Source organism: Pipistrellus kuhlii, unplaced genomic scaffold, assembly GCF_014108245.1.
Source record: "Pipistrellus kuhlii isolate mPipKuh1 unplaced genomic scaffold, mPipKuh1.p scaffold_m20_p_35, whole genome shotgun sequence".
Taxonomy (NCBI): domain Eukaryota; kingdom Metazoa; phylum Chordata; class Mammalia; order Chiroptera; family Vespertilionidae; genus Pipistrellus; species Pipistrellus kuhlii.
This window is the reverse complement of record NW_023425535.1, coordinates 1,441,806-1,468,673: the sequence shown is the minus strand read 5'-3', so window position 1 is coordinate 1,468,673 and position 26,868 is coordinate 1,441,806. Positions and strand designations below refer to the sequence as shown.

General features: G+C 42.5%; 1 protein-coding gene across 7 annotated transcripts; it reads right to left on the bottom strand.

Annotated features, from left to right (window-relative positions):
- Positions 1-217: 217 nt before the first annotated feature.
- Positions 218-26,492, bottom strand: NCOA4 (nuclear receptor coactivator 4). Of its 7 annotated transcripts, none has more exons than XM_036461283.2 (10): positions 26,345-26,492; positions 10,299-10,450; positions 8,703-8,843; positions 8,477-8,565; positions 8,062-8,170; positions 6,643-6,732; positions 5,547-5,693; positions 2,605-3,600; positions 2,071-2,214; positions 218-1,718 (listed from the first exon to the last, which is right to left on the bottom strand). In XM_036461283.2, the coding sequence occupies exons 2-10, from the start codon at positions 10,434-10,436 to the stop codon at positions 1,713-1,715; spliced, it is 1,860 nt and encodes a 619-aa protein (XP_036317176.1). In that variant the 5' UTR covers positions 10,437-10,450; positions 26,345-26,492; the 3' UTR covers positions 218-1,712. The 7 variants fall into 7 exon arrangements, with proteins under 7 accessions (XP_036317176.1, XP_036317183.1, XP_036317175.1 ...); XM_036461290.2 differs by lacking the exon at positions 26,345-26,492 and adding an exon at positions 19,237-19,391; XM_036461282.1 differs by lacking the exon at positions 26,345-26,492 and having other exon boundaries at positions 5,547-5,690.
- Between the last annotated feature and the right edge of the window lie 376 nt (positions 26,493-26,868).

The following is a 26,868-nucleotide window of genomic DNA, read 5'->3' as shown; positions in this document are numbered from 1 at the left end:
TAGACTGAAAATTAAAAGGAGTAACATGAAGAGTTTGTAGCAACAGACTGAAAATGGAAGTTAGTAGCAGCATACCTGTTCTTGCTAATTTAAGATTCATAAAATACAGATATTTTATTGACTATAAAAATTTTAGTGTACTACTAATCAAAGTTTATCACATTTACTTGTGATAGAATATTTTGTTACAAGGTACTTTTACAAATACACACAACTCTGGCTGTTAGACTTTTAATGGAGGAAAAGTACAAAATGCATCAATGCAAAAGACTTTTACATACTAATTAGCAAAGTGATTAATGTAAATTTAGGAATACACAGTGTTAAACCTCAAAAATTAGTTTCCTGCAACCTAAGATAATGGAAAGGCTCCTTAAGTTTTTACCCACCACCTTTATTGAAGTTGTAAATGGTGTCTGAGGGAGACAAAATAATAGAGGGCTTTTTCCAGCCAAGGTTCAAGAATTCCAAAGAAGCTATATGGCAAATGATACTGTTAAGACTGAAATTTCCCCAAAAGGACTTTCTAGATGACAACTCACACACTTTAAGTTTTTCCAATCAAGTTGAGTTGCTAAATTTAGAAGCCTGGAAAGCAGCTATATCGAAGAATTTAAAAACAAAATTCCCATCTCTCTACTACAGAGAAACTTTAAATCATGAGCATGACTTTAAGGATTTTTGAGAAAACACCAGTTTTCATAAAGCTTCAATAAACACACCAAGGCACAAATGTTCAGAACAGCCTGTTCACTGCACTTTTGGAGGTAAAGGTACAAGGTATACTGCTTGCAGTAAGAACATTTAATTTATCCCTAGTTAAAAGCACCAAGTGTCAATGTCAAGCTCAACTTCCATTTACACAGGATATACCAATAACCAACCCTTAGGATAATGAATAGTTCAAGTACTATATTTCCAACATGTTTTGCCTTTGCTCTCTGATTAATGGGCTCTTTTGCTTGCATTTCTTCAGAATATTTTCAAATAGGATTATCCAGAATATCATTTTAAAGCAATTTAGATCTTTTCTAAAAGAGCTCACTAGATAATTTAATAACACTTAAGGAAATAAAGACAAAATTTGCGGTAGCTTAATTTCTTCCAAAAGAAAATGTAGAATCTGACCTGTGGGCTAAATGTTTTGTAATTAATGTCAAAAATTGCCAAAATGTTGGCACACATTTTGGTTTACAAAAAAAAACGAGGAAAAAAATCTCTAGTCTCAAAATTATTTGTGTGAAAATGCTATATATTACTTAAACAGAAAAATAATGACTTCCACCAGTAATGGAAAAAACCCACAGCAAGGGAAGCATCTAAAGAAGGTAACCAAAAGGTTAAGGAAGTTGACTAGCTTTAAGTCAACTTGATTACAGAACTCTCATTTTTAAAACTACAGTTTTAATATACTAGTAACACAATCTAAGGAGCCATGGAGGCTTGGGAAAGAAATATCCACCAAGATACTGTGTGTGTTTCTAGTGTAAGGGTGAACTGTAAGAAGAAACTGAATCACTGCAGCATCAACAGCTTTTTCTTTTACACAGTAATTCATAAGTGATGACATTTCACTAGTTCAAAATCAAGCAGGAAAGGAACTAAACTGGCTGGTCACCCAGAAACACTATGATTTGGCAAGCTGCAGTCACTCGGCTTGTGGAAATGTGATGATTTGCAGAAAAGTTGTTTGATTCTAATACTCCATTCCTTCACATCTGTAAAGAAAAGTCCACAGATAAACAATCACTTCACTGTAGCATAAAAACATTTCTCCCCACCTTAAAAGCTCACTTATTTCTCAATAAGCTATTTGAATCCACCAAGGCTCTAAAAATTCTGACTACATCATTACCCTGAAATGCCACTTTCAAGTATGTACTAATTATTTCATAAAGCAAGTTCAAGTGAAATACATGAAATTTTATTTTCTCCCTCTCCCTCCACCCCTCATTTGCCTAATGTTCATTCCATTAAGATGAATCTGGTTTAATAGGCACAAGTACAAGTTTATATGTAAGAAAACATAAGCTGTAAAATCTAATACGTAGACTATTGGTGTGTACCCACCTGTAGAGGATTTCGATATAGCCACTTTTCTTTATCAACTTTAAGCTGCATACAGGCAAAGAGATCACAAACTGCTGGGAGGGCATAGTTATGTTCTGGGGTGAAGTTATGTTCCTCTTGCAGGGGTGAATTAAGTAATACTTCCTGCAAGACAAAAAGATGGGTTACTGCAAACAGTCTTCCCAATAATACAGTGTCTATAAGGAATAATGTAAATGTTGGGCATTCTCTAATAAGAGCAAAGGTGACAACTGTTTTCTCTGCCCCTGAATTTTTCTCCCAAATAGCAATAAATCAGGTTGGTGTTTTTTGTGTATTTTCCCTCTGCAGGATGGGGATTGTGGACCTGGAAAATGCAGAGAAACTTTCATCTGAATAGTCACAAATCCTCCATTCTGTTGCTAACATTGAACCAAAATCAATACTTAAGTAAAATTTAACTTTACATGTTTAAAAATCTGGGCCATTTGCAAGATTTGGGATTAAGGACCTGTTAAATATATTTAAAATGGTGCTATTTTGATGTCTGCCCACCTTGGCCTTCTTTCGTAGTAGCCACTTGTCTTCTCCTGAGGATAACTGACTGAGGTTTCCTGTCTTCTTTCCTGGCAAGACCCAGTCAGCTGTATTAAAGGGACACCAGGAAGTGGCCACCGGACTCAACAGCTTTTGCTTGCCAGCTCTGTCTTTGGGATGTCCTTCTTTGCATGAGGGTATGATAAGCCACTCTGACAAGGAACTGTTCCTTATCATTGTGAAGGAATCAGCAATTTTGGAAGGAGCCACTGCCTTTGATATTTTAACTTGTTCTGCTGCCTCTTTCCTGGAAGGACAGAGCCACATATTCAGGGAATCTGGCTGCTTCTCTGATTCAGGTTTTGGTTCCGCAGGCATACCGTTTTTATCCTTTCCTTCCTTCTCCAGCAGCCACTTAGACACAGCTTCCTTCTCACAATTTTCATCACACACACACTCTGCGAAGCTGGTACAGGGCTCATTGGCTTTGCAGACCTCCTCTACTTTATATGGGTCCTGATGGTTCCGGACCAGCCAATCCTCAGTAACCATGCTGGGAGTGGACCAGGGTTTCTTGGCCTCACTGTGCTCATGCAGGCACTTCAGATTGCCCAGGTTTTCAATCTCCACACCTTTGGGCTGGTTGCCCCGACAATTGGTGCAGGAATCGGCCTTGACAAGCCAATCATTCACATTGTAGGACTCATGGAACATCTGAAGCAGGAGCTTAAACTTCTCGCTTGTTTCACAGCTGCCATTCCCAGGCTTCTCCAGCTTTGGAGAGTCCTGGTTAGTCAACAGCCAATCAGAAAGATTCTTCTCATCTTTATCAAGAAGCTCTGGATCTTCAACCTTTTCAGTATCAATGGAGCATGAGCTGGTGGTAGAATAGCTGTTACCCTTTTCGTAACATGGTTTTTCAGGAACTTCTTGTTGGCTCCTGTGGAGCCAGTTTTCCAAGCCCTTTAGGTTGTCCCAGACATTACTAAAGAGACTGCAGGTTCTGGAGGAAGTCTAAGCAGAAAGTACACAATATTAGTTCACCAGAACAGTATGAGTGCTTTGGGGTTCAATGGTAACAGTTCCATTTGCCTATTTACTACATTGCCTAGTGTTTCTAAATTTAAGTATACATAGAAAAGGGATTTCTCTGTTGCAATAATAAAATATTTGAGTACATAAAAATATTTTCTGCAATTTAAAAAACTGAAAAATATTAAAGGTAAACTAAGAGAAAGCATTTGTAGCATAAATAGAAAAGAGAAATTAGTTCTCCATAACATGCCTTTATGAATAAAGACAAAAGTGAGCAAAAGATATACTTATGCAAATCATAGAAAGAGGCTAATAAACAGGAAAAATACTCAATTTCCTTAAACAAAACAAAATTGTTATTTTGTGTCAAATTCACAAAAACACTTATAAGTAACTGCTCTTAGAGAATTTTCAGGGAAGCAAATACAATCAATACTCTGCTGGGGGGGAATATCAATTTCCTAGAAAGCCAAGTTGATAATATGTATCTAAAACTGTAAACTAAGAATGCCATTTCTAGGAATTTTCTTCTAAGGAACTAACAAAGAATTAGCTCCTGAATGTTTACAGAAACTTTGTTTATATTCCCCCCCCTAAAGAAAACCTGTAGATTAAATTATAGCCAATCAATGAAACATTATAGTCTGTTAAGGATTTTATGGAAGAAATTAAGTGACAGAGAAATATATTCATGCTCTACCGTGTTTCCCCGAAAATAAGACATCCTCCGAAAATAAGACCTAGCACATGGAAAGATAAGACATCCCCTGAAAATAAGACCTAGTGCAACTTTGGGAGAAAAAATATAAGACACTGTCTTATTTTCAGGGAAACAGGGTATTAGTGAGAGAAAAAATCTAATAGCCAAAACAGGACTTATAGGATAGTTTTTTTAAATAAATGTGTGCATAGAAAAATCCTAATAAAAAAGAAACATGCAAATTGACCGACCTTCACTACAGCCACAAGCCACGCCCTCCAGCCAATCAGGGAGAGTATGCAAATTAACCCAAAAAAGATGGCAGTTGATTTGCATATTTAGGCCAGACTGAAGACAGCATAGAAAGAAGCCAAGCGCTGCAGAAGAGAGCGAAGCTGTAGAGAAGCAAGCGGAGAAGGCGGGGAAGCAGGCAGGGCAGGGTGAAGGGAGAGAAGTCGGCGGGGCAGCAGAGAAGGAAGGGTAGCAGGCAGGGCAGCTGGAAGCCCTATGCAGTAATCTTCCTGCAAGGGGCATTTAGTCTATATATAAAAGCCTAAGGAACCAGTCAACTGTATGACTTAACAACTGGTTGCTATGATGCACACTGACCACCAGGGGCAGCTCCTGCATTGAGCATCTGCCCTCTGGTGGTCAGTGCGTTCCCACAGTGGGAGCTCTGCTCAGTTGACAAATGAGTACCAGATGCCAGGCTCATGGCTGCAGGCTGCAGCAGCACCAGCCTCTCCCACCTCTATGCGCAGCAGGGCTGGGATGAGCGGGGTGACCTTCCCCGGGCTCAGGCATCTCCCTGGCCACCTGCTGCTTTTCGCACTACTACAGCCTTCAGGGGATGTCGGACTGCCGATTTTGGCCCTGCTGCAGAGACTGGGCTGAAACCAGCAGTCCAACATACCCCAGGGGTCCCGTATTACGAAAAGGCGCAGGCCAGGGTGAGAGATCCCAACTGTGCACAAATCCGTGCATCGGGCCTCCAGTGAAGTACATAAATAAAAATGTTACAGTGGTTGTCTCTGCATGTTGAGATTATTTGTATTTCTTTATATAATTCTTTGTTTACTAACTTTCTATGGAGTAGAAATGTCACTATTGTAATTAGAAGTTATTAAAAATACATGTTTCTGGACTAGAACTAAAAACTAAACAAAAACATACTAACCCCATCTACTACTACATCTCCCTGAGAAACAATAAAGCAGCAACACACCTGACTGTTCTCAGAGATCTGCTTTTGGGTGAGCCAGTCTTGGAGATTGGTGCTGGGTGTGTAAGGAGCTGGATGCCCATTGGCCGGTTTGCTTCCAAGGAGCCATTCACTGAGAGGGACAGCTGTGGTACTGGATGCTGACTTCTGCTAATCACATAAGACAATAAATGTCAACTGCAGTAGAAAGTTCAGGAAAGCAGCAGACCTAAACTCTCTAATCTTGGCTTGCCACTAACTCTTCACAAATTACATGACTTCCCTAAGCCTCCATATTCACAATTATAAATGAAATCGTATGGCTGAGCTCCAGGGTTCTTCTCAACTCACAATGTCTAGAAATTTATATCTGAATTGCCTTTAGAAGTAAATCAAATCTATGAATTATTAAAAAAAAAAAAAAAAAAAAAAAAAAGATACCCAGCAGAGAGCTAATGACACTTTTGTTTGTTAATCCTTACCCGAGAATATTTTGCCATTGATTTTGAGAGTGAAAGGGAGGGGGAGAAGCAGAAACATCCTGCATGCACCCCAATCAGGACTGGAGATATGAAGCCTGCAACTGAGGTCCATGCCTGGGACTAGAATCGAACCCTGGACTCCTCACTACACATGCCAATGTTGTATCAGTGACCTAAACTGGCTAGGACTGATGATAATCTCTTATGAACTCACTAGAAGCCGATGCACGAAGATCCTTGCTAAAATAGGCCTTCCTTTCCTGGCTCCTGGCTGCCAGCACCACCTTTCCACTCTAGCCCTGCCTTCCCACACTGCCCAGAGGCCCTGAGAGACTGGGGGTGGAGCACCTGTGTATGCAAATTAACCATAATCTGTTGTGTTAATTTGCATACTCACTCTTGATTGGCTGGTGGGCAAAGTGGAGTTACGGACAATTTACATGTTTGTCTATTATTAGGTAATATTGATAACAACTTTCTATTTACCCAACATCTATTAAACATCTAAATTTCTACTTGACATTCAGACTCGAAGGAAGAATTTAATTGCATAAACTAACCCAGCAAAAATAAATAAACCCGAAAAGAAATATTAGCCAAGTAATAACTCAGTTATCAGAAACAAAATTACATTTTACCTGCTCAAGCAATGGAATATATCCTCTTTTCTCCATAAAGGGCCCAATATTAGATGAGCTAGCATGAGTCATCAACTGCTCAGGAATTTGCTATAAAATAAAAGCAAAATAATCATGTTTACTAATGTTAATTTTCATACCAAAAAGTGAAATTGTAATTCCTAAATTTCAAAAGTATTAAGCAAAGCATTACCATTTCTATAGAATAGTCTTTACATTAGATTCAATGATCTACAAAGTACCGTATTTTTCGGACCATAAGACGCACTTTTTCCCCCCCAGAAGTGGGGGGAAAAAGTCCCTGCGTCTTATGGTCCAAATATAGCCTACACATATACTTTAAAAAAAAAGTTTTTTTACTTGCCCGGCTCTGTGTGGTCTCTGTGCGCTTGCCCGGCTCTAAAATGGTTCTAAATTAGGGGTGTCGAACTCAATCAGAGAAGGGGCCAAAATCTAAAATCCAGCCTAAATCGCGGGCCGAATGGTTTACTTAACAGTCATAAACTGTCATTGTGATGGAAACGCAGCGGAGTGCAGTGAAGACAGCGCGGTGCGGGCCACATTGCAAGGCCTGGCAGGACGGATTTGGCCCGCGGGCCTTGTGTTTGACACATGTGTTCTAAATGCTGCTGTTTACTTTACAGGGTTGATTACATGTGTTTATGACTGTGATGTTGGGTTTTAATGCACATAAAATATTTTAGGACACTATTTGTTTCAGAATCTTTTTTTCTTCATTTCCCTTCTCTAAAAACTGGTGCATCTTATGGTCCGGAGCGTCTTATGGTCCGAAAAATACGGTAGTTATCAAATCTGAGAAATCTCTATTTACTACATAACATCATACAAGAAATTTCACAATTGGTAATATTACTACTTTTAACAAGACCCAAATGAGACCATGTTTGCTTCTTTATATGAAACACCATTCAAGCCAAAAATTTTATAAGAAATATGTCAAAAGGTTTTAATACCAGATGAATTCTTGAGATTATCCATGAATTTTTTTTTTAAATATATTTTATTGATTTTTTACAGAGAGGAAGGGAGAAAGATAGAGAGCTAGAAACGTCAATGAGAGAGTAACATCGGCCAGCTGCCTCCTGCACACCCCCTACCGGAGATGTGCCCACAACCAAGGTACATGCCCTTAACCGGAATCGAACCCGGGACCTTTTAGTCTGCAGACCGACGCTCTGCAACTGAGCCAAACCGGTTTCGGCTATCCATGAATTAATACCGCACCAAGAACTACCAGCCTAATGCCCTGTCGTCTTAATCAAAATGTGAAATTTCTGAAGTTCACCAAATTCTATAGACAGCCAGTATCCAAATAAAAATGTGATATTTTTAGTAGCATGTGTGAGACCACAGACCTGAGCAGCACACTATGAACCATCTGAGATCAGTATTACTCACAATGGTCTTGAGGGACCCAAACGTGGTGATGGCCTGGCGCAGAGCAGTTGTGTCTGCTTCAAAGAATAGGACAGTCGAATCTTCAGGTTTGAGGGTCAAATTGCCCAATCTGGAGAAAAAAATAAATAAAATCTGGCTATTTTTAAGAAATATCTATTTCAACTTCATCTTAAACAAAAGCCAAATTGTGAATTATCTGAAATGATTGTACTTTTCTAAGACTCTCAACCAAAGATAGATCACTTAACAATGCACCAAGTATAATATTAAATATATAAAGCAAGATGATCTTATCACAGGAACAGAGAAGTCAAGTTAAATCCAACAGGTGCAATGAGTTACTAAGGTGACTCTTTTGTTTTAATACACCAAAGTCAAAGTGCCAAAAATCAAAACAAGCAAAGATAGTCTTTACCTCTCCAGGCACACGGACACTTGATTGGCTAGATCTTTGTTTTGGGTGCACTCCAGTTGATGAATAAGACAATTGAACTGGCCCAGTAACTGTAAGAAAAATGAAACCACCTTGCCACAATGATACAAAAAGCACCAAATGTATCCAAGTTAACAAATAGCACCGAGATTAAACTTTTATCTGATTCCACAATACAGGAAAGACTCTCCAGAAACCAGCCACTTACCCAGTAGAGCTGTTGGGTCTGCTGCTGAAGTGTCTCCTCTTTAAGCTGATAGATGAGATCTACCTGTTCATACAACCACACCTCCCGGCTTCGAAGGCATTCCAAGTGACGGCTTATGCAGCTGTGAATCTGGGCTTTGATCTAAGAAATACATACATATTACTATTAGCTTCACTATTGTTATAAAGCCCAAAGAATTATTTCCCACTGAACAGTGAGGTCCTTAAACTTTTGGGAGTCACAAATCCTTTTGCCTATCCAATGACACCTCCCCAGAAAGATGCAGACTAAAATGTGTGCCTATATTTTCTGGGCTTAGTGTCCCCAAAGCTGCAACGACCCATTTTAAGAATTACAGCCAAAAAAGTGTACCTAAGCTCTGAAATCCTCCCACTACTAAGAGGCCAGGTTAATTTTGAGTGTCCTAAAATAATCAAGAGAAAATATAAGGATATGTCAAGTAATAGTGATCCCCCCCCCCTCAGTTTTTCATATAATTTGAAAACCTATAGTTTTATAAATTTACAAGTGTAATAGGACTATTAACTTAATAGCTAACCTTTATCTCTTTTCTCACCTTACAAATGAACAACCCACTGATGACAGTAGACCAATTTGATAAAGAGATGTGCCACTGTATGTCAATAACCAGAGACCACTAGAATAAACAGTTTAAATACAATTGTAAAGTAAATGTTTCTAGAAGCATAAACAGTGATTCAAAGAAGGGTAAATATAAAATCCTAAGGAAAAACATCAAAACAGTTAAAAATTATCAATGAGAACACACATTTTTTTTAAAAAAACAACCTATTTTAACCCTAGCCAGTTTGGCTGAGTGGATAGAGTGCCAGCCTGCAGACTGAAGGGGCCCAGGTTTGATTCCAGGCACATGCCCGGGTTGTGGGCTCCATCCCCAGTAGGGGGCGTGCAAGTGGCAGCCAATCAATGATTCTCTCACTATTGATGATTCTTTTCTCTCTCTCTCTCTTCCTTCCTCTTTGAAATCAATAAATATCTATATTTTAAAAACAATTTTAAAACTCTTTTTTCTGTATAATAAAGTATTTCAAAGACATGTAATACTACTTGGTCTACCCATTCACCAAAAAAATACTATTAAGCCAATGAAAAAAACATATTTCATTCTGTCTTACTCTGACAGTCATTTACAGAACCATGCCACCACCAAAACCATGCAATCAACAAGTTAAAAAGTGGTAGGGGACAGGATCTTGTGCCATCCTTCATGCACCCAGAATACAGATGAACAACATACTGCTCATTCGTTTTCTGGGTGTGTTTGTTTGTTTGTTTGTTTGTTTGTTTGTTTATGGCAGTGCTTGGCACAGAGACCGCAAAGAAGAGCAATCAAAAATGCATGCTGACCTAATTTAATTCTCTTGGTACAAAGTTTTCCCACCTCTTCTAACATCTGCTTCATTTCCCTTTGAAATTAAAGACATCAACATTGCAGACCATGGAAAGCATGGGATGGAACTTCTTGGTTGGCACTGAGAAGCCAACCTTTGGCCACGCTCTAACCACACCTGTGCTAAGAGTCCAGACCCAGCAAGAGAAAAGCACACATCATACCTCTCGCAAGTTATCTTTAATTTGCTGTTCAGCCCGGAGAACTCCACCAATAGCAAGCTCCAAGTCCCTCTGTGCATCACGACACCTCAAAAGGGGTTCTCTCTTACTGAAGCCATTCTGGTCCTGTGAAGTACTCATTCTGCTCACTGTTCCTTCAAAGAAAAACAGAACAATGCAAATTGCACCATCATTACGATCAGAAACCACCTTTCAATCTTCCCCGAAATGATCATTCCAACCAGCTCCCAGTTACTACTAACTTCTTAGATTACTTCCAACACAGGACCTGGCACATAGCAAACTGTTTATATACATATACATAGACATAGACATATACATATACACATACACATACATAATACATAATGCATATACATATTTTTTAAATATATTTTATTGACTTTTTACATAGAGGAAGGGAGAGGGATAGAGAGCTAGAAACGTCGATGAGAGAGAAACATCGACCAGCTGCCGCCTACACACCCCCTACCGGGGATGTGCCCGCAACCAAGGTATATGCCTTTGACCGGAATCGAACCCGGGACCTTCCAGTCCGCAGGCCGATGCTCTATCCACTAAGCCAAACTGGTTTTGGCACATATACATATTTTTTATTTATTTCAGAGCAGGAGGAAGAGATGAAACATCAATGACGATAGAGAATCATTGATAGGCTGCTTCCTGCACAACTCCTACTGGGGATGGAGCCCACAATCCCAGCATGTGCCCTTGACCAGAATCGAACCTGGGATCCTTCGGTCCATACACAGGCTGATGCTCTATCCACTGTGGCTAGGGCCACCGCAAACTCTTAATAAATACGCCCTCCTCTCCATGCCCACCAGTATTGTGTTCCTGTCACAAAATTCTATGCATCTACTTTAGTGACACTTTACATATGAACAGGTATTTCTGAAAAAAAAACATCAATTTTTCTGAATCAATAAGGCATACAGCCTCCAAAAAGTTCAAAGAATTTTAGAGTGCAGATTTCTATTTATAACATAGATGAAATCAGACATAGATGTTTAAGTCATGTGACCTTGTTTTGCAGATTTAGATATGAAGAATAAAAGGTCTACAAGGATCCATAATTATAGTACTTTGGGGGAAAAAAAAGCTGCAAATTAAAAAAGCTTAAACAGTTTAGAACATTGTATAGATCTGGCAAGTACCTAAATTTTTTGAGGACAGAATTTTAATTTATTCTCTCTGTTTTATATATATATAATTTTTTTTTTTATTTTTTTTTTTAGCCAAAACCAGTTTGGCTCAGCGGTGGAGCGTCGGTCTGTGGACTGAGAGGTACCAGGTTCGATTCCAGTCAGGGGCGTGTGCGTTGGTTGCAGGCACATCCCCGGTGGGGGTGTGCAGAGGCAGCTGGTCGGTGTTTCTCTCTCATCGATGTTTCTGGCTCTCTGTCTCTCTCCCTTCCTCTCTGTAAAACATCAATAAAATATATATATATTTTAAAATTTTTAGGGACAACTTAGAAATGGCTTCATAGCTAGAAAGCTCTCAAGAATGTAAATCTTAAAAAAAATAATTTCATAGGATTTTGATGTAAAGGAGGTTCTTACATCAGAAATCAGTGTAGCAAACTACAGAGAATTCTCTAATAAGCTTAGGTTTACAAGAGATAAGAAATAGAAGTGGAAAGAACAGCACATAACCAATGATATATCAAACTGGGAGAAGAGAGTGCGAAATGCAATGAAGCAGAGCTGACAGAGCCACGGGTTTCTATCCTAAACAGAAGTAGAATCACGGGTGTGTTTTTGTTTGTTTTATTTTTAATCCTTACCTGACGATATTTTTCCATTGATTATTAGGCAGAGGGGAAGAGAGAGGGAAAGACAGAGAAATATTGACTGGTTGCCTCCTGCAGGAGCCCTGACCAGGGCCTGGGCCAACGAGGAGTCTGCAACCGAGGTGCATGCATGCCCTTTACCAGAACTGAACCAGGGAGCCTTCTGTCCACAGAACACCACCATCCACTGAGCCAAAGTGGCTAGGGCCACAGATGGTTTTTAAACACTTAGAAAAGAAAGCAGTGATCACTGTAGCCCAGCATGAATCACTAATCCCTCAGTTACTTCCTTCTTGGATAGTTTTACTAAACTATCCAATGTAATGTATAGACCAAGCATGTCAAACTCTCGGAATGTAAGAAACGTTTTAATAAAAATTTCCTAACTTAATTTTTACAGTATCCTGCCATATATAATCATTTTTAATATAACTTATTGATTTTTTATAGAGAGGGATAGAGAATTAGAAACATTGATGAGATAGAAACATCAATCAGCTGCCTCCTGCACACCCTCTATAGGGGATGTGCCCACAACCAAGATACATGCCCTTGACAGGAATCGAACCTGGGATCCTTGGTCCACAGGCCAAACCAGTTATGGAATACATAATTATTAATAACGAACTACAACATGCACTAATGACTGATTACTATAATTGTGTTGCATTCATTTCCCTTACGTGCCTCATGCGCAGGTGCACCATTTCTCACAACTAATGCTAGCAGTGAATACTTTAGCAGCCTACTGCCATGTCATTAGTCTTGGACTCGCTTGGTGTGCGCAACAGGAAATATTTTGCTTTTGGAGAACAAGAAAAATAGGTTTATTTGCATTATGCTTATTTATTTGTGCAGTTATTCAGTGTCTGGTAACTTAATGTTCAAGAAAAAATATTAATTTTTATTAAAATATTCTATTATTATGTTAATTACTACTCATTTATTTTAAGCCCTTTGTATTCAGCATGTCTCTTATCGAAATAAACCTACATTTCTATGAAAATAGAAGCTTTTGTGTGTCTTTTTTGCAGCCCTCATAAACTTATACCTTGTTAATTTGGCCCATGTTAGCCTTTGAGTTTGACATGCTTGTGGACACAACATAACTGGACAATAGTAAGACCTGTGGCAAGGTTGTATGCTATCGGGGGATATGGGATAAATAGAAACACAATTAAATTAAATCATAATTATTTCACGCAGTACTCAAAGGATAATGGACTAAAACCAGTCTGTAAAGTTTTTAGAGGTATGTACCTGTTTTCCTCAATTGAACTTAAATGGGAAAGAGTACAATTTTTAGGGCGGGTGGGGAGGAATACGAATTTTTAAAAGAATGAAGATTTTTAACTGAAAGTGAGCCCTACATGAGATTGCAGTGTGCTGGGTCTGAGGGGGAAATAATCTACATAGCATTTGACTGATTTCATCGAAAGTATAGTTTTGTCACAGGAACATTTGTTCGATATTTACTAGACTATATTTGAAACTTTTCGGAATAAAACACTTTAGAACGAAGCATTTAGAAAAGGGAAAGAGACCTCAAAACCATGAAAAATTTCTCCGGAAAGGAAGCTGTTTAACCTTGATAAGAAAAGTCTCTACTCAAATATTTGGAAACATGTCAAAGAGAAGAATTACACTTACTACTCAAAATAACCCAAAGTGGGGGGCGGAGTATTAACAGGAGACATTGGAGGCAACATATGAAAGAACTTCCCCACAGTCCTGAGGCAATGGCCTTTGAGAAGCCAGCTTCCAACGGAACAGCAGCCTACTCAAGGCAGCCCCTGACATGCTGACTGCTCCCCTGAAACAAAGGGCCTAGCTTTAGGGCCAAGTGGCTAGAGGAAAGGGACAAAGTAGTGTGATATAATACTCTGAAATAAAACAGTGAGAGGAAGAAGCCCAACAGGCTTCCTTTTGCCCACTCAGCAAAAGATTCACATTCAGGAACTACAGCCTTCCTATAAGAAACTGAAAGGGCCGAAACCAGTTTGGCTCAATGGATAGAGCATTGGCTTGGGGACTGAAGGGTCCCAGATTCGATTCCGGTCAAGGGTATGTACCTTGGTTGTGGGCACATCCCCAGTGGGGGGCGTGCAAGAGGCAGCTGATCGATGACTCACTCTCTCTCATCGATGTTTCTAACTCTCTCCCTTCCTCTCTGTATAAAATCAATAATATATATATATATATATGGAAAAAAGAAAAGAAAAAAAAACTGAAAGGGACAGGAAACTTTCCAGCCTGTGGCCTCAATCTGTTTCCCCAGGATCTGACAGGAATCCTTGACATTTTTTCCAACCCCTGAAACATCAAGCTGTACCTACTTTGCTGCCTTCTTTATTCATATTGTAAGCTGCCCTGTTTTAAGTGTAGATATAAGTGTACACTTGGCACATATTGTAGGACTTTGAAAAACCTGCCTTAAGCCCAGTGAGAGAATGTATCACATGATCTCACTCTTATGTGCAATCTAAAGAAAATAAACTGGTAAACAAAACAGATCCAGAAATATAGAAATATGGAACAGATGACTATCAGAGGGAAGGTGGGTGTGGGTGGATGAGTGGGAAGCAATTAACCGAAGAACCTATATACATAACCAACCCATGACACAGACAACAGGGTGGTGAAGGCTTGGAGTGGGAGCAGGCTAAAAGGGGTGAGTGGGTGGGAAAAGAGTACAATTATATTACTTTCAACAATAAAAGTAAATTTAAAAAAAAAGAAAAGAAGAAGCCTGCATAACACAAGTGAAATGTTGCCTCAGATCTGCATCACCACAATTGCTTCACTTTGCACTTAGGTTATATGCAAGGCATGTTTAGCCACCTTTCAAATGGATTAACCAAATTTCCCACTCTTAGGTCCTCAACATTTATGTGAAATGCCACAATGCCTGGCACAGTGTAAAATTTAATCAATAAAATTAAATTATTGTTTCATGATGTCAAAACCCCCGAAGTTCTAGATCATATGGGAGACCAATTCAAAAGCATACAATGCTGACTGTATGTATTACTAGATCCCTAAAGTCTTCTCACTGAATCACAAACACTATACAACTGCCTTCTAAGAGTAGAATATGGCAAAAGTATACAAGTTGGATTTTTCTTTTTATCACTTATGAACAGAAGGTAGGATGAGATTTAAGTTATAAAACTGATTTTTTCCCCAACATACTTATCAAGTTTTCAAATTAAAATGAGTGCTGTTCTTTAAAACAGTCATTTTCTCAGGCCTGGCTGAGGGTCGACCCATGAGCGAGGAGGTCATGGTTCAGATCCTGGCTGGGCCACAGGCCGGGATTTCAGGCTTGATCCCTGTGAGGGACTTGCGGGGTGGGACAATCAACGATTCTCTATCATCATAGATGTTTCTATCTCTCCCTCTCCCTTCCTCTCTAAAATCAAGAAAAAAAAATTTTTTTAAACAGTCATCTTGTTAGAACAAGGTCTTTGGAGCCTATTTGTCAGCTAAAAAAAAAACAAACAAAACAAAACAAAAAGCACCCTGTTTTTTTTAATATGCTTTTATTGATTTTAGAGAAGGAAAACATCAATCATCTGCCTCCTGCACTCCCACCTCCCCTACACACACACACACACACACACACACACACACACACGCACTGAGGATGAGCCTACAACCCAGGCATGTGCTCTGACTGGGAATCAAACCAACTTTTTGGTGCATGGGACGATGCTCATCCTACTGAGCCACACTGGCCAGCGCACCTGTTTCATTTCTTTATGGCCGTCCCAGGGTGCTGTCCCTGTGCTGCCCTTGGCCCTGCCATTCCTCCCTATAGGCAGTAGCGTCCACAGCCCAGATCACAAGATGGGAGCTGTGTAATGCTTGCCCTCTTGCACTGCAGAGAGGAAGCAGCCCTCTACACAGATGAACTCAAATCACAATGAGGTGCAGCCTCATTTAGTTTTATGAAATGCCACATCCAAAGAGACTTGTTCGAGGTAACTAGTTCATATAACCATTTTCAACAATTCACCATTTGTAGTGCCAGTGAAGCAAGGGTAAAGGTTAATAGATTACTCTGGGGTCGGACAAACCAGACTTCGAGCTTCATTTGCAAGCTTGAAACCCATGCAGCTACTTAATTTCTCTGGCCTCAATAATCCCTGGGGGAAAAATGAAGAAAATAACAGGCAATGGAGGAATACGGTAGAGTTAAAGTGAGACATTACCTGCCTGTAAACACTTAACCCAGCCCCTGCATACTGTACTTTTAATTCTGCATTTATTGCTATTATGTTTACCTGATCTGTGGGAACCTTAGGAACCTCCACCTTTGGACTATAGAAAGCAGCAGTGACAACAGAACAGGCTTTGAAGCGAGGAGCCCTGACTTATAATCACTTAACCATTTATTAACTAAGTAAGTTAATAAGCTTATTTAATCTAAACTAAGTATGCACACTTTTGCCTGTTTTCTAACCTATAAAAAGACTGGACCAAATCAGCTCTAATTCTAAAATTCAAATCAATGAAAGACTACTAAAAAAGTCTTTTCGTATTCACCTTTATAATCCAAACTACAGCCCGACCACCACCTTCCAAAGAGGATTGCCTAAAACAGGTATTTTTTAGAGACAGAGTTAAAAGTTTAAGTGCTTTCTAAAATGTCCCTGCCTCTAGGATCTTGTCCTAAGTTTTGGGGGAGGGGAAAGAGGGAGAAACACACATACCCTACAAACAAGAGAGAATTTCCACAAACTATATATACCCTATTTGCACAATGCTTTGCACAAATCTACTTATCAAGTCCGAAGATCAGGGAACCAAAATTGAGCAACTAACCACAAATGAAGCTGAGTCATTATCTTATGGTTTAACCATAAATTTTCCAGTTATGACCCACGTGTAACTGACACAAACCACAATTCGAAGTTGGAAAAAATGTTGTCATCTCTTTAGTACACTACTGTCATTTTATAGATGAAGCCACAAAAGCCCAGATAGTTTAAATGAGCTATTGGAAGGGTCACAGCCATGAAGGGGAAATATGGTATGTTTTTTTAAAATATATTTTATTGATTTTTTACAGAGAGGAAGGGAGAGGGATAGAGTTAGACATCGATGAGAGAGAATCATAAATCAGCTGCCTCTTGCACAGCCCCTACTGGGATGTGCTCGCAACCAAGGTACATGCCCTTGACCTGAATCGAACTCAGGACCCTTCAGTCCGCAGGCCGACGCTCTATCAACTGAACCAAACTGGTTTCGGTGAAATATTGTTTCTTAAGGCCTAGTCCTAGATTCTCTCTCTGACCAGCTTGTTCTTCCTTTAGTGTATTATTACCCAAAAGTTATTTTTATTTACCAACACTAGAATTTAAAATTAACAATCCAAAAACACATTTCAATTACCATTCAAATAACATCTGGATTACTATTGGAATACTTCCATTAAGATTCTCAGTCCATTTTCATAGCCCTCAATAAATTATGACAATTTTCAGAACCTTCTTCCTTGAATAATGCTAACAAAATAAACAGTACCTTTGCATATCAGAATAATCAAAACACTGCCAAACTTCAGTGCCAAGTGTGAAGGGCAGCAGCAAGAGCCCTGGGTTCTGATCCCACATCAGTACCATACCACTCAGAGTTCCGTTTGTCTGTCTGAATGAAGGCGTGGAAGGGATCACTCCCACTGCAGCCTCCAGCTGTTTGTTTCCCCACCTATTCCTCTTCTCAAAAAAAAAATGAAAAAGGAACGAAGCCAGTTTGGCTCAGTGGTAGAGCATCGGTCTGTGGACTGAAAGGTCCCAGGTTCAATTCTGGTCAAGGACATGTACCTCAGTTGCGGGCACATCACCAGTAGGGGGTGTGCAAGAGGCAGCTGGTCGATGATTCTCTCTCATCGATGTTTATTTTCTATCCCTCTCTCTTCCCCTCTGTAAAAATCAATAAAATATTTTTTTAAATGAAAAAGATGTTCATTTTTATTTCCCTGGCATCTGAATCAGTGCTAGAAGCCCAACCCCTTAAAACATAATCCACAAGATACCTATTGTTCTATGGATTACTAAATTCAAAACACTAATTGCCAATTTGATTACCTTTGATGAAGCTATAAACAAGTCTGGGCAAAAGTAGGCTTTTCAGTTTTGAGTACCCAAAAGTTTATTCTTGTACTATTATCTATTAATTACTGTATTACTTATTTGTATTACAACTGTAAACCTACTTTTGCCCACCATGTATTTGACCGTAGGTACAAATTTTCAGGGAAAAAACTATAAAACAGTAATATTCCACATACAAGTTTTACCTTGAGACATTTCTTAATTTCACACGTTCCTTCAGTGAAAAAAATGAAGTTAAAGGTTATGTTTTATATCACATTCATTAACTCAAGAGTTATATGTATCTTATTTTAGCCCCAATTCATATATATATAAATTTTATAAAATATATATATTTTTTATTTTTACTTTTTTACTGATTTCAGAGAGGAAGGGAGAGGGAACGAGATATAGAAACATCAATGATGAGAGAGAATCAATGATTGGCTGCCTCCTGCATGGTCCCTACCGGGGACTGAGTCTACAACCTGGCAAGTGCCCTGACGAGGAATCCAACCATGACCTTTAAGCTCTGAGCCAGCTGGCCGGCCCCAGTCCACTTTATTAAGACAAGTTATTTCTGAAATTCAGGATCTGATTCCCAGTAACTTCTTCAAACCACGCAAATATAAGTAAATGCCTTAAACAAAAATAAATTCACACGAGCATACTGTAAGGTTAACAATTCCGAGGTTTCTGAACTCAGATTTGTCTACCTATACACAATTATGAGCAATCAACCCCAGCTAGTCAACTTTGGTAACAGTAACTGAAAACTGACCACAAAATTGGTTTCTACTTTCCAATGCCAAGGCTTATCTAGTTCAAAAGCAACAGTTACACAAGCGACTTGCCAGGTTCCCCAATACTTTCTGGAGAGCCAGTCTCCCTAGGAAACCCCTGACTCCACGCCGGCGCGGTCACCCTCAGCACGCAATGCAGCGGAGCCCGGGGCAAACCCCCTGCCCCCGCAACCAGGCCGAGGCCACCGGCCACAGGGTCCTGCTGCGATCCCAGCCGCCAAACCTACCTGAAGACCAGCGGCCCCCCAAGCTGCCAGGAGCTGCCAGAGGAGCCGGAGGCTGCTTTATCCGGGACCCGGTGAGGAAGGTCTCCGCCCATGGGTTACACCACGCCCCGCTGGCTGATGGGAGCTTCCAAACTGTGCGGGAGGACGCTCCGCCCACACAGGCCGCCACTCCGAAGGCCGCCTCCTCCCCCGGCCTCCAGGAGGTTATGGCGTGGCTGCAGCGCCGCCGGGGCTAGGCACCTCCATCCCTGGCCACTGCTCTGGGCATAGCCAGCTCCAAGAGCCCGGCGCCTGGGCCCCCCTCCGGCCTCTCCAGCGCCTGCGTCTGTGGTAGTGAGTTCACAGCTCAGCAGAACAAGGAGGGTGGAATAGGCAGAAAGCCTGGGTGCCTAGCAAAGGACAATGGTAGGGTGGGACCTGGCCCCAGGGTGACCTTTCCTCCCCTAGCCTAGCATATCACTGGTCATGAAGTTGGGACTACTGGCGTTTCCTCCCTAGAGATAACTTCTAGGCCTCAGTTGTACATCAACTCCAGGCCCAGAGAAGCCCCAAAACTGGAGAATCGACACCAAGGCTGAGCTCCCACCAGCTATTAGGTAATGACCCCCTGCCTGGCACCCACCAATCAATCATCGGAGATCCAGACCCTGAAAGGACACACCTATTAAGATCTTACACTGAGATGGGACCTCCCCTAAAATCTCAACCCTTAAAACCCTTAGAAAGGAAGACCCAGTGCCTCTCCCTCCCAGAGGCAGCTGGCTTCACACTTCCCCAGACTCCTTACCCTTACCTTCCTCACTCTCAAGCTCAGAGGCCCTTCTTCTTTACCTCTATAACTTGTTTCCCAAACCCGTTTCTTCTACAAATTACTTCTTCTACCTCTTTTCCAAATAAATGTTCTCTTATAGTTTGAGTCATGGCTGAATTATTGCCTAGCCAGGTCCAATGCCTGGTACGGTTCCACCGCCCACAGCATATCCACCCAACCCTCCATGCGCCAAACTGTCAAGTCATCTATGACTTAAGGATTTTGCTGCTAATCACTACAGACAAACAACAAACTTCAGGGTAAGTCGGAGGCTTGCCGATTTATTATTAGAATGTTCCTGGTCAATAGCTTAAGATCCTCTCTGAGATTATAACACTCAGTTGGGTTAAAAAATAGAATATCTAGGGAGTAGCTATGGTTATAGGAAATATTAATAAAAATGCTCTGTTAACCACAATTGCCTTGTGTTGGTTTAAGAAAGAACATTCTAATCTGGCTAGGAGTTGTATGTCTTTGGGACCTGGGAGTTAACCTTCGAATGTGGTCCAGTCTTATTCAAGAACTGACTATTATCACAGAAAGATTAACAACCTTGTAGCCCAAACAATGGAGTCCCACCCCAGCCCCCTGCCTACTTCTCCATGCAATCTTTGTCCTTTCTATATAAGCAGTGGCTTTTGGAGGGCCACACAGCAGGCTTTTGTGGATGACCGCTGCTCTCCCATAGTGACAGCAGTATTGGAATAAACACTCATATATGATTCCACCCTGTCTCTGCTTAATTGGCTCAAGTAGTGACAGGCGGTGCGGACCCACTAATTGCCCTGTTACAAGCCCAGCTAGGTGTTCAGCCCCCAGCTTGTTTCAGACTCTCAAACATCTCCTCACATCTCTGACACACATGTACACATAATTCCTCCCTCGCCACCCCTGCCCACACACACTCCCCTACAGGCCTTAGTCCTCATGGATGCTTTATACTGAACAAAAGTTGACTGAGAACCTTCCAGATGCCAAGCACTATTCTAAGTGCTGTGACTACAGAAGTGCTGTGACTACAATACACAGTCGGCCCAAAAATGAACCTGTTTTGGTACAAAACCTGGCTCCACTTAGATGCTGTATAACCTTAGGCAAGTCACAACCAATATGCCACAGTTCCCCCATCAGGCATCTCTCTCTTTCTCTTTTCCTCCCTTCCTACCTCCCCCACTTCTTCTCTTTCTCAAAGTCAATAAAAACATCCTCCAGTGAAGATATTTTTAAAAAGAAGGGGTACACTAAAGGCCATCATTTTCAATTAAGCATCCCTCAGATTTCAAGTAAACAGAATTTGTGGGGGAGCCTGTTTTATCTGAGATGTACAGTTTCTTGGATCCCATTTTAGGCATTCAGTACCAAAAATAATGAGAAAAAAAATCCTTAATTCAAAGTACTTTCACCGGATAAAATTTTGTTAATATACAAGAAAAAAAAACCTAGACATACCACTGAACGATGAAAAGTTAAAATTTTAAGGTCCTTTGTACTTTCAGTCAATGGCTAGAAAGGAGTAATTTTTCAGTCTGTCTATACTAATAAAAGGATAATATGCTAATTAGGCCAGACATCCTTCCGGACGTCCTTCCAGACAAAGCCATGGTGGCAGGGGGCCAAGGCTGAGGCAGTTAGGGGTGACCAGGTCAGCTGGGGAGGGCAGTCAGGGGTGACCAGGACAGCAGGGAAGGGCAGTTAGGGGCGACCAGGCAGGCAGGTTAGTGGTTAGGAGCCAGCACTCCCAGATTGTGAGAGAGATGTCCAAAGACTGTTTGGGCCCAAACCAGCCTTTGAACATCCTCTTAGGAGTCCTGGAATGGAGAAGATATAAGCCAGGCCGAAGGTGTTCCCCCCACCCCCTGTGCACAAATTTTGTGCACTGAGCCTCTATCCTATATAATAAAAGCCTAATATGCTAAGTGTCCAGTTGTCTGTTCAACCAATAAAAGCATAATATGCTAATGATATGCTAAGTTTGCTCAACCACTCGCTATGACATGCACTGACCACCAGGGGACAGAAGCTCCAACCGGTAGGTTAGCTTACTGCTGGGGTCTGGCTGATCAGGACTGAGGAACATGGGCCTGACACACCCTGGAGCCCTCGTGCAGTCCCTCCCCAGCTGGCCAACTTCCCACATCCCTCCCTGAACCCAATCATGCACCGGTGGGGTTGGCCTGGCCTGCACCTTCTCGCAATCTGGGACCTTGCGGGGCAGAGGTGGGGGGAGGGGGCAGATCTGTCAGAGAGCCGGTTTCGGCAGATCCCGAAGGCCAAGCCGAGGGACCTGACTGGTGCAAGGGCCTCTAGTTAAAATGTAACTGATGTTGGTGAGAGTGAAACCAACTCCTGGCTCAGAGTAGCAGCAGCACCACAGCTGCTGAGGGCTTCTCTAGCCAGTGTCTCTCCCTCCTGTCTACAGCATGGGGAGTATCTTTGTGAGATATATATATATATAAAGTGAGAACTTTTATCTCTTTTATGTGCCCTATAAAATGGTCCCAATGTTGACCATCACCTACATAACCAGTGGTCTCTATGCCCTCTCTAAAAGATCCTGACCAAAGCTTCACTAAATGCTCCAACTCTCCCTTATTTGAAATCCCACAGAATTAACAATTACTGAGTCAGTGTCTATTCTGTCAGCTTATGCCAGCTTTACTGTTACTACAAAAATCTATTATAAAATTTTTGGGTTCTATAAAAGGAAAATTCATAAAGTTTAGTTCTCTTCGGCTTCAAGATTTTTATGCTGTCTCATTTCCTGGCAGAGCAGCTCATCTAAAGAGAACATTTATATATATATATGAGCCTAAGCGACCCTGAAGACAGAATGACTGGAACGAACAGTTATGATGCGAACTGACCACCAGGGGCAGACATTCAATGCAGGAGCTGCCTCCAGCCTGCAGGCCCAGATTGCTGATGGGGCCTGCCAGCCAACCTCCTGGTCTCTCTCCTCAGCCAGCAGGCCCCAATCACCTGATGGGGCCAATGCTGGGATGGGGAACTGGCGGGTGGAGGGTGGTGGACACTAGCAGCAAGGGAAGGAAGAGGCAGGGAGACGGGGAACCTGATTGGCCCTGATTGCTGGCCAGGCCTAGGGATCCCACCTGTGCACAAATTTCCAATGGCTTCACACTTGCTTTGGGGATAAAGTACAAATTTCTTATAAAGGCAATACAATTCTCTATTTTCTCGCTTCAGCCTGACTCTCCTGCAGTCTCCCCAGAGCAGCCCCCACACCATGATCTGGCAGACAGCTTGCTCCATGCACAGTCCAGGCTAGTTAACCTTTCCAGTTCGGCTCTCATATTCTCTCTGCCAGCAATGTCAGTTGCTTCCTGTCCATTTTTCTGACTGAGCTCAAGTCATAGCCACTACTAAACCTTTCCTGACCAAGCACTCCCAATTCCTCAATTGCTTTGGCCAATAGAGTTAGCTGATGCTTCCTCTGTGCAGATTAACAGATGATTCCTGTAACACGTTCCCTTTACTGTTACATTGGATGATGTCTGCCTCCTTAGCCTGAGAGCTCTCCAAGAGAAGGGACAATGTCTTATTTGGCTTTGTTTACCCTAATGCTGAACAGATAGCCTGGTATCAATACCTTGACATTACCAACTCCCTCACATTCTATGTGCGCCCACTGATTTGACAGAAAAAGAATAGTGTCCCTGGAGTTGAGAAATGCTGTGGCCCTAAACTCAACAGAAGCTTAATACATGTTTGCCAAGTGGATGGATGAATAAATGGTAAACAAATGTTTAAATTCAGACCAGCTACAATAAATATGGTATAGTTCTACTTTAAGTATAGATAACTAACTTGGTCATCCACTAAAACTTTCATTAGTTCAGGAAGGGTTTTCAGAAGTGGAAATGTTTCTTTTATTTTGTTTTCAAACAAGAGAAAGCAGACAAGGGTATTGCCACTGAAACCAGGGTTCTAGGACAAACACTAAGATAAAGTGTCTTCTGAAGCCAGATCCGTCAAAGCTCAGCTAAACAGATCCACAAGCACCAGCAGGTTTGTCAGTTAAAGGGGAAACATGACTGTATTTACAGCCAACTCCAGATCTTTTTCTCAGACTGTGCAGTGCCAAACATGCCACTGGCATCACAGAAGTTCTGGAGGCTTTCAGAACTGGGTTGTGCCTTAACTACAACTTGAAACTTCTTACCATAATTTAGTCAAGGATAAGAAAACATGTTATTTATCTATCATCACAGTAATACTATTTTATTCCTGATTTTATATGGTAAACATCTTGTGGTTTTTCCCACATAAGTAAACAAGTGATAAAATATTTTCCTTCCTTCCTATGCCAAAATAAAACTCAAAGCTGTATATACCCAAGATTATGTTCTATGAAATCTGTAATTATTCAAGTATTAAAAGACTCAACTTCTTATCTATGACTAAACAAAGAAGCAAAATGTTTTGACCTATTTTGTCAGTTATTCACTCCTTCACTGAACCAAATTGTTCAATTTAGTTAAGATTTTATGTATTCCTTCAACAAATATTTGCTGAGTGGCCTAAACTGACATATCGTGATAGGCAGTGAGGACATTATGAACTTGCCATCTAAAGGAGAATTTGTGTAAAACTAAACAGAAAATACTAATTCTATGAAACAAGAGGCAGATTTAAAAGTCCATCAGCAGCAATAAGTGGCTCTACACTTACTCTCTAAGGAAAATTCTTATAAAACACTAGTCAAAAGGCTCTCAGATGGTGGGAAGGATGTGTGTCAAAATATCCTGTGCCATTTTATGAAGCCCTGACACAAGAGACTGTGGCATCTCCTTCATTCCTTACACCGCTGCCCATGCGACTCCGCTTTTGAAATACCTATTTGTCCGAAATTAACAATGTAACTGAAAAGGCTTATTTAGACACAAAATATAGTAAGACTTTAGACTGCTAGGATTTTTCCACAGGGGCCCAAAGAACAAAAGTTCCACAAAAGAGGGGGAAGGAGAAATAAAATATAAGAAATGTTTCCGAGCTAGACTTTACAAACATTACCTCATTTCATAATCTTAACAAATCTGCAAGCTAGCAAACCCTGGCAAGTGCAAACCAAGTGACTTGCCTAAGCCACGAGGTACATGCACCCCGCCCCCACCTCCACGGAAGCATCCGGTCGAGTCTTCTCAAAGGGTCGATGTTCTTTAAAACTCAGAAATGCCACACTGGGATCGCAATGCTGAAATGCGCCAGCTCTGCCTGCCTGCCCATCCTCACCCGGCCGTGCTTCCCGTTAGGTGGGCGAGCAGCCGCGGCGGAGGCTCCGCCGTCAGACCGCCGGGCCTGGCCTCCGCCCGGCACCGCAGCACCCGCCACGTCACGGGCCAGGGGCTGCTGACTACTGTGTCCCCGGCACAGAAAATTGGGGCTGTGTCTATTTTCCACTGCTATATCCTCAACACCCTGAGCATACAGGCACTGAACAAACGACTACTGTGGGACGAAAGCAGTGAGTGAGCAAGCCTCACTCTGCTCATCTGGAAGGAGATCGCCGAGACCCCCCGGGGGCCGCGGGGAGCACCAGACGAGGCCGTAAGTGATGCTGTGTCGCCACACAAAGGGCCGAAAATATAGTCCTCTTCACGTTTCCACCCACCAGGCTGGGAATCCGTGCATCCTGGGCCTCTCCTCCCCCCAAGAGACAGCGGCGAGAGCGAGCAAAATACACCCCGAGGTCAACGCGAGGGCGGGGGCCAGGCTGGCCCCGAGGAGGGGGCCTGGCGGTCCGGGAGGGCAGGGGGAAGGGGCCGGGGGGGCAGGAAGAGGGGGCCGGGGGGGCAGGAAGAGGGGGCCGGGAGGGCAGGGGGAGGGGGCCGGGAGGGCAGGAGGAGGGGGCGGGGGGTGCAGGGGGAGGGGGCCGGGGGGCAGGAAGAGGGGGCCGGGAGGGCAGGGGTTGGGGGCCGGGAGAGCAATAAGAGAAGGGAGGGGGCCTGGCGGGCAGCGAGGGCAGGGGGAAGGGGGCAGGAGGGGGCCGAGAGGGCAGGGGGAAGGGGCCTAGCGGTCAGAGGGGAAGGTGCCAGGAGGGCAGGGTAGGGGGCCTGGCGGGCAGGGGGAGGGGACGGGAGGGCAGGGGGGTAGGGGGCCGGGCGGGCAGCGAGGGCAGAGGGAAGGGGTCAGGGGGGAAGGGGGAGGGGCAGGAGGCCGGGGAGAGGCGCCGGCCGGCGTGTCGCGGGCGGGGAGAAGCGGCAGGCCCGGCCGGCGTGTGGAGGAAGAGCCGGGCCCTCGGGAGGCGGCGCCCCCGCCCCCCCACACTCCGGCTCTTACCGGCCACAAACGCCACTCCGGACGCTCGGCGGGGACCTTCGGTGCAGAGACCCCGCCTGACACAAGCTGAGGGCCGAAAGGCAGCCTTCTCGCGATATCTCAACCTTCCTCTCACGTCTCTCGCCGCACATCTGACAGTCTCGCGAGAGCTCCGCTCGGGTCAGCCCCCAGCCCTCGCCTGCCCTCCAGAGGGCGCAGAGCGCAGGCGCACTCCTGCCCGCCCCGGTCACAGCCCTGGCCCTCCCGGAATAAATCACCCAATGGAACAAACAGCTGTGAAGGCACACGTTGTACCGAGTGATAGCTGCGTGATCTTGTCGCATCAAAGGTCCTCAGAGGTGCCTATTAAGTAAGGCTACTTAGCGTACAGGCACAACAAACGTCAGAAGACACAAAAGGACAAATACGTATGATTCCACTTTTATGAGGTTCCTAGAGTAGCCAAATTTACAGAGACAGAAAATACCTGCCTCGGGCTTGGGGAAGGCGAATTGCTGGGTACAAAGTTTCTTTTGGGATGATGG

What these genes read in the sequence shown, in the direction of transcription:
- NCOA4 (XM_036461283.2), bottom strand. Translation starts at nt 10,436, where the DNA reads ATGAGTACTTCACAGGACCAGAATGGCTTCAGTAAGAGAGAACCCCTT. An exon ending in AGACCCAACAGCTCTACTGG is followed by an intron (nt 8,566 to 8,702) that starts GTAAGTGGCTGG and finishes TTTTTCTTACAG; the next exon opens with TTACTGGGCCAGTTCAATTG. An exon ending in GTGTCCGTGTGCCTGGAGAG is followed by an intron (nt 8,171 to 8,476) that starts GTAAAGACTATC and finishes TTTTTTCTCCAG; the next exon opens with ATTGGGCAATTTGACCCTCA.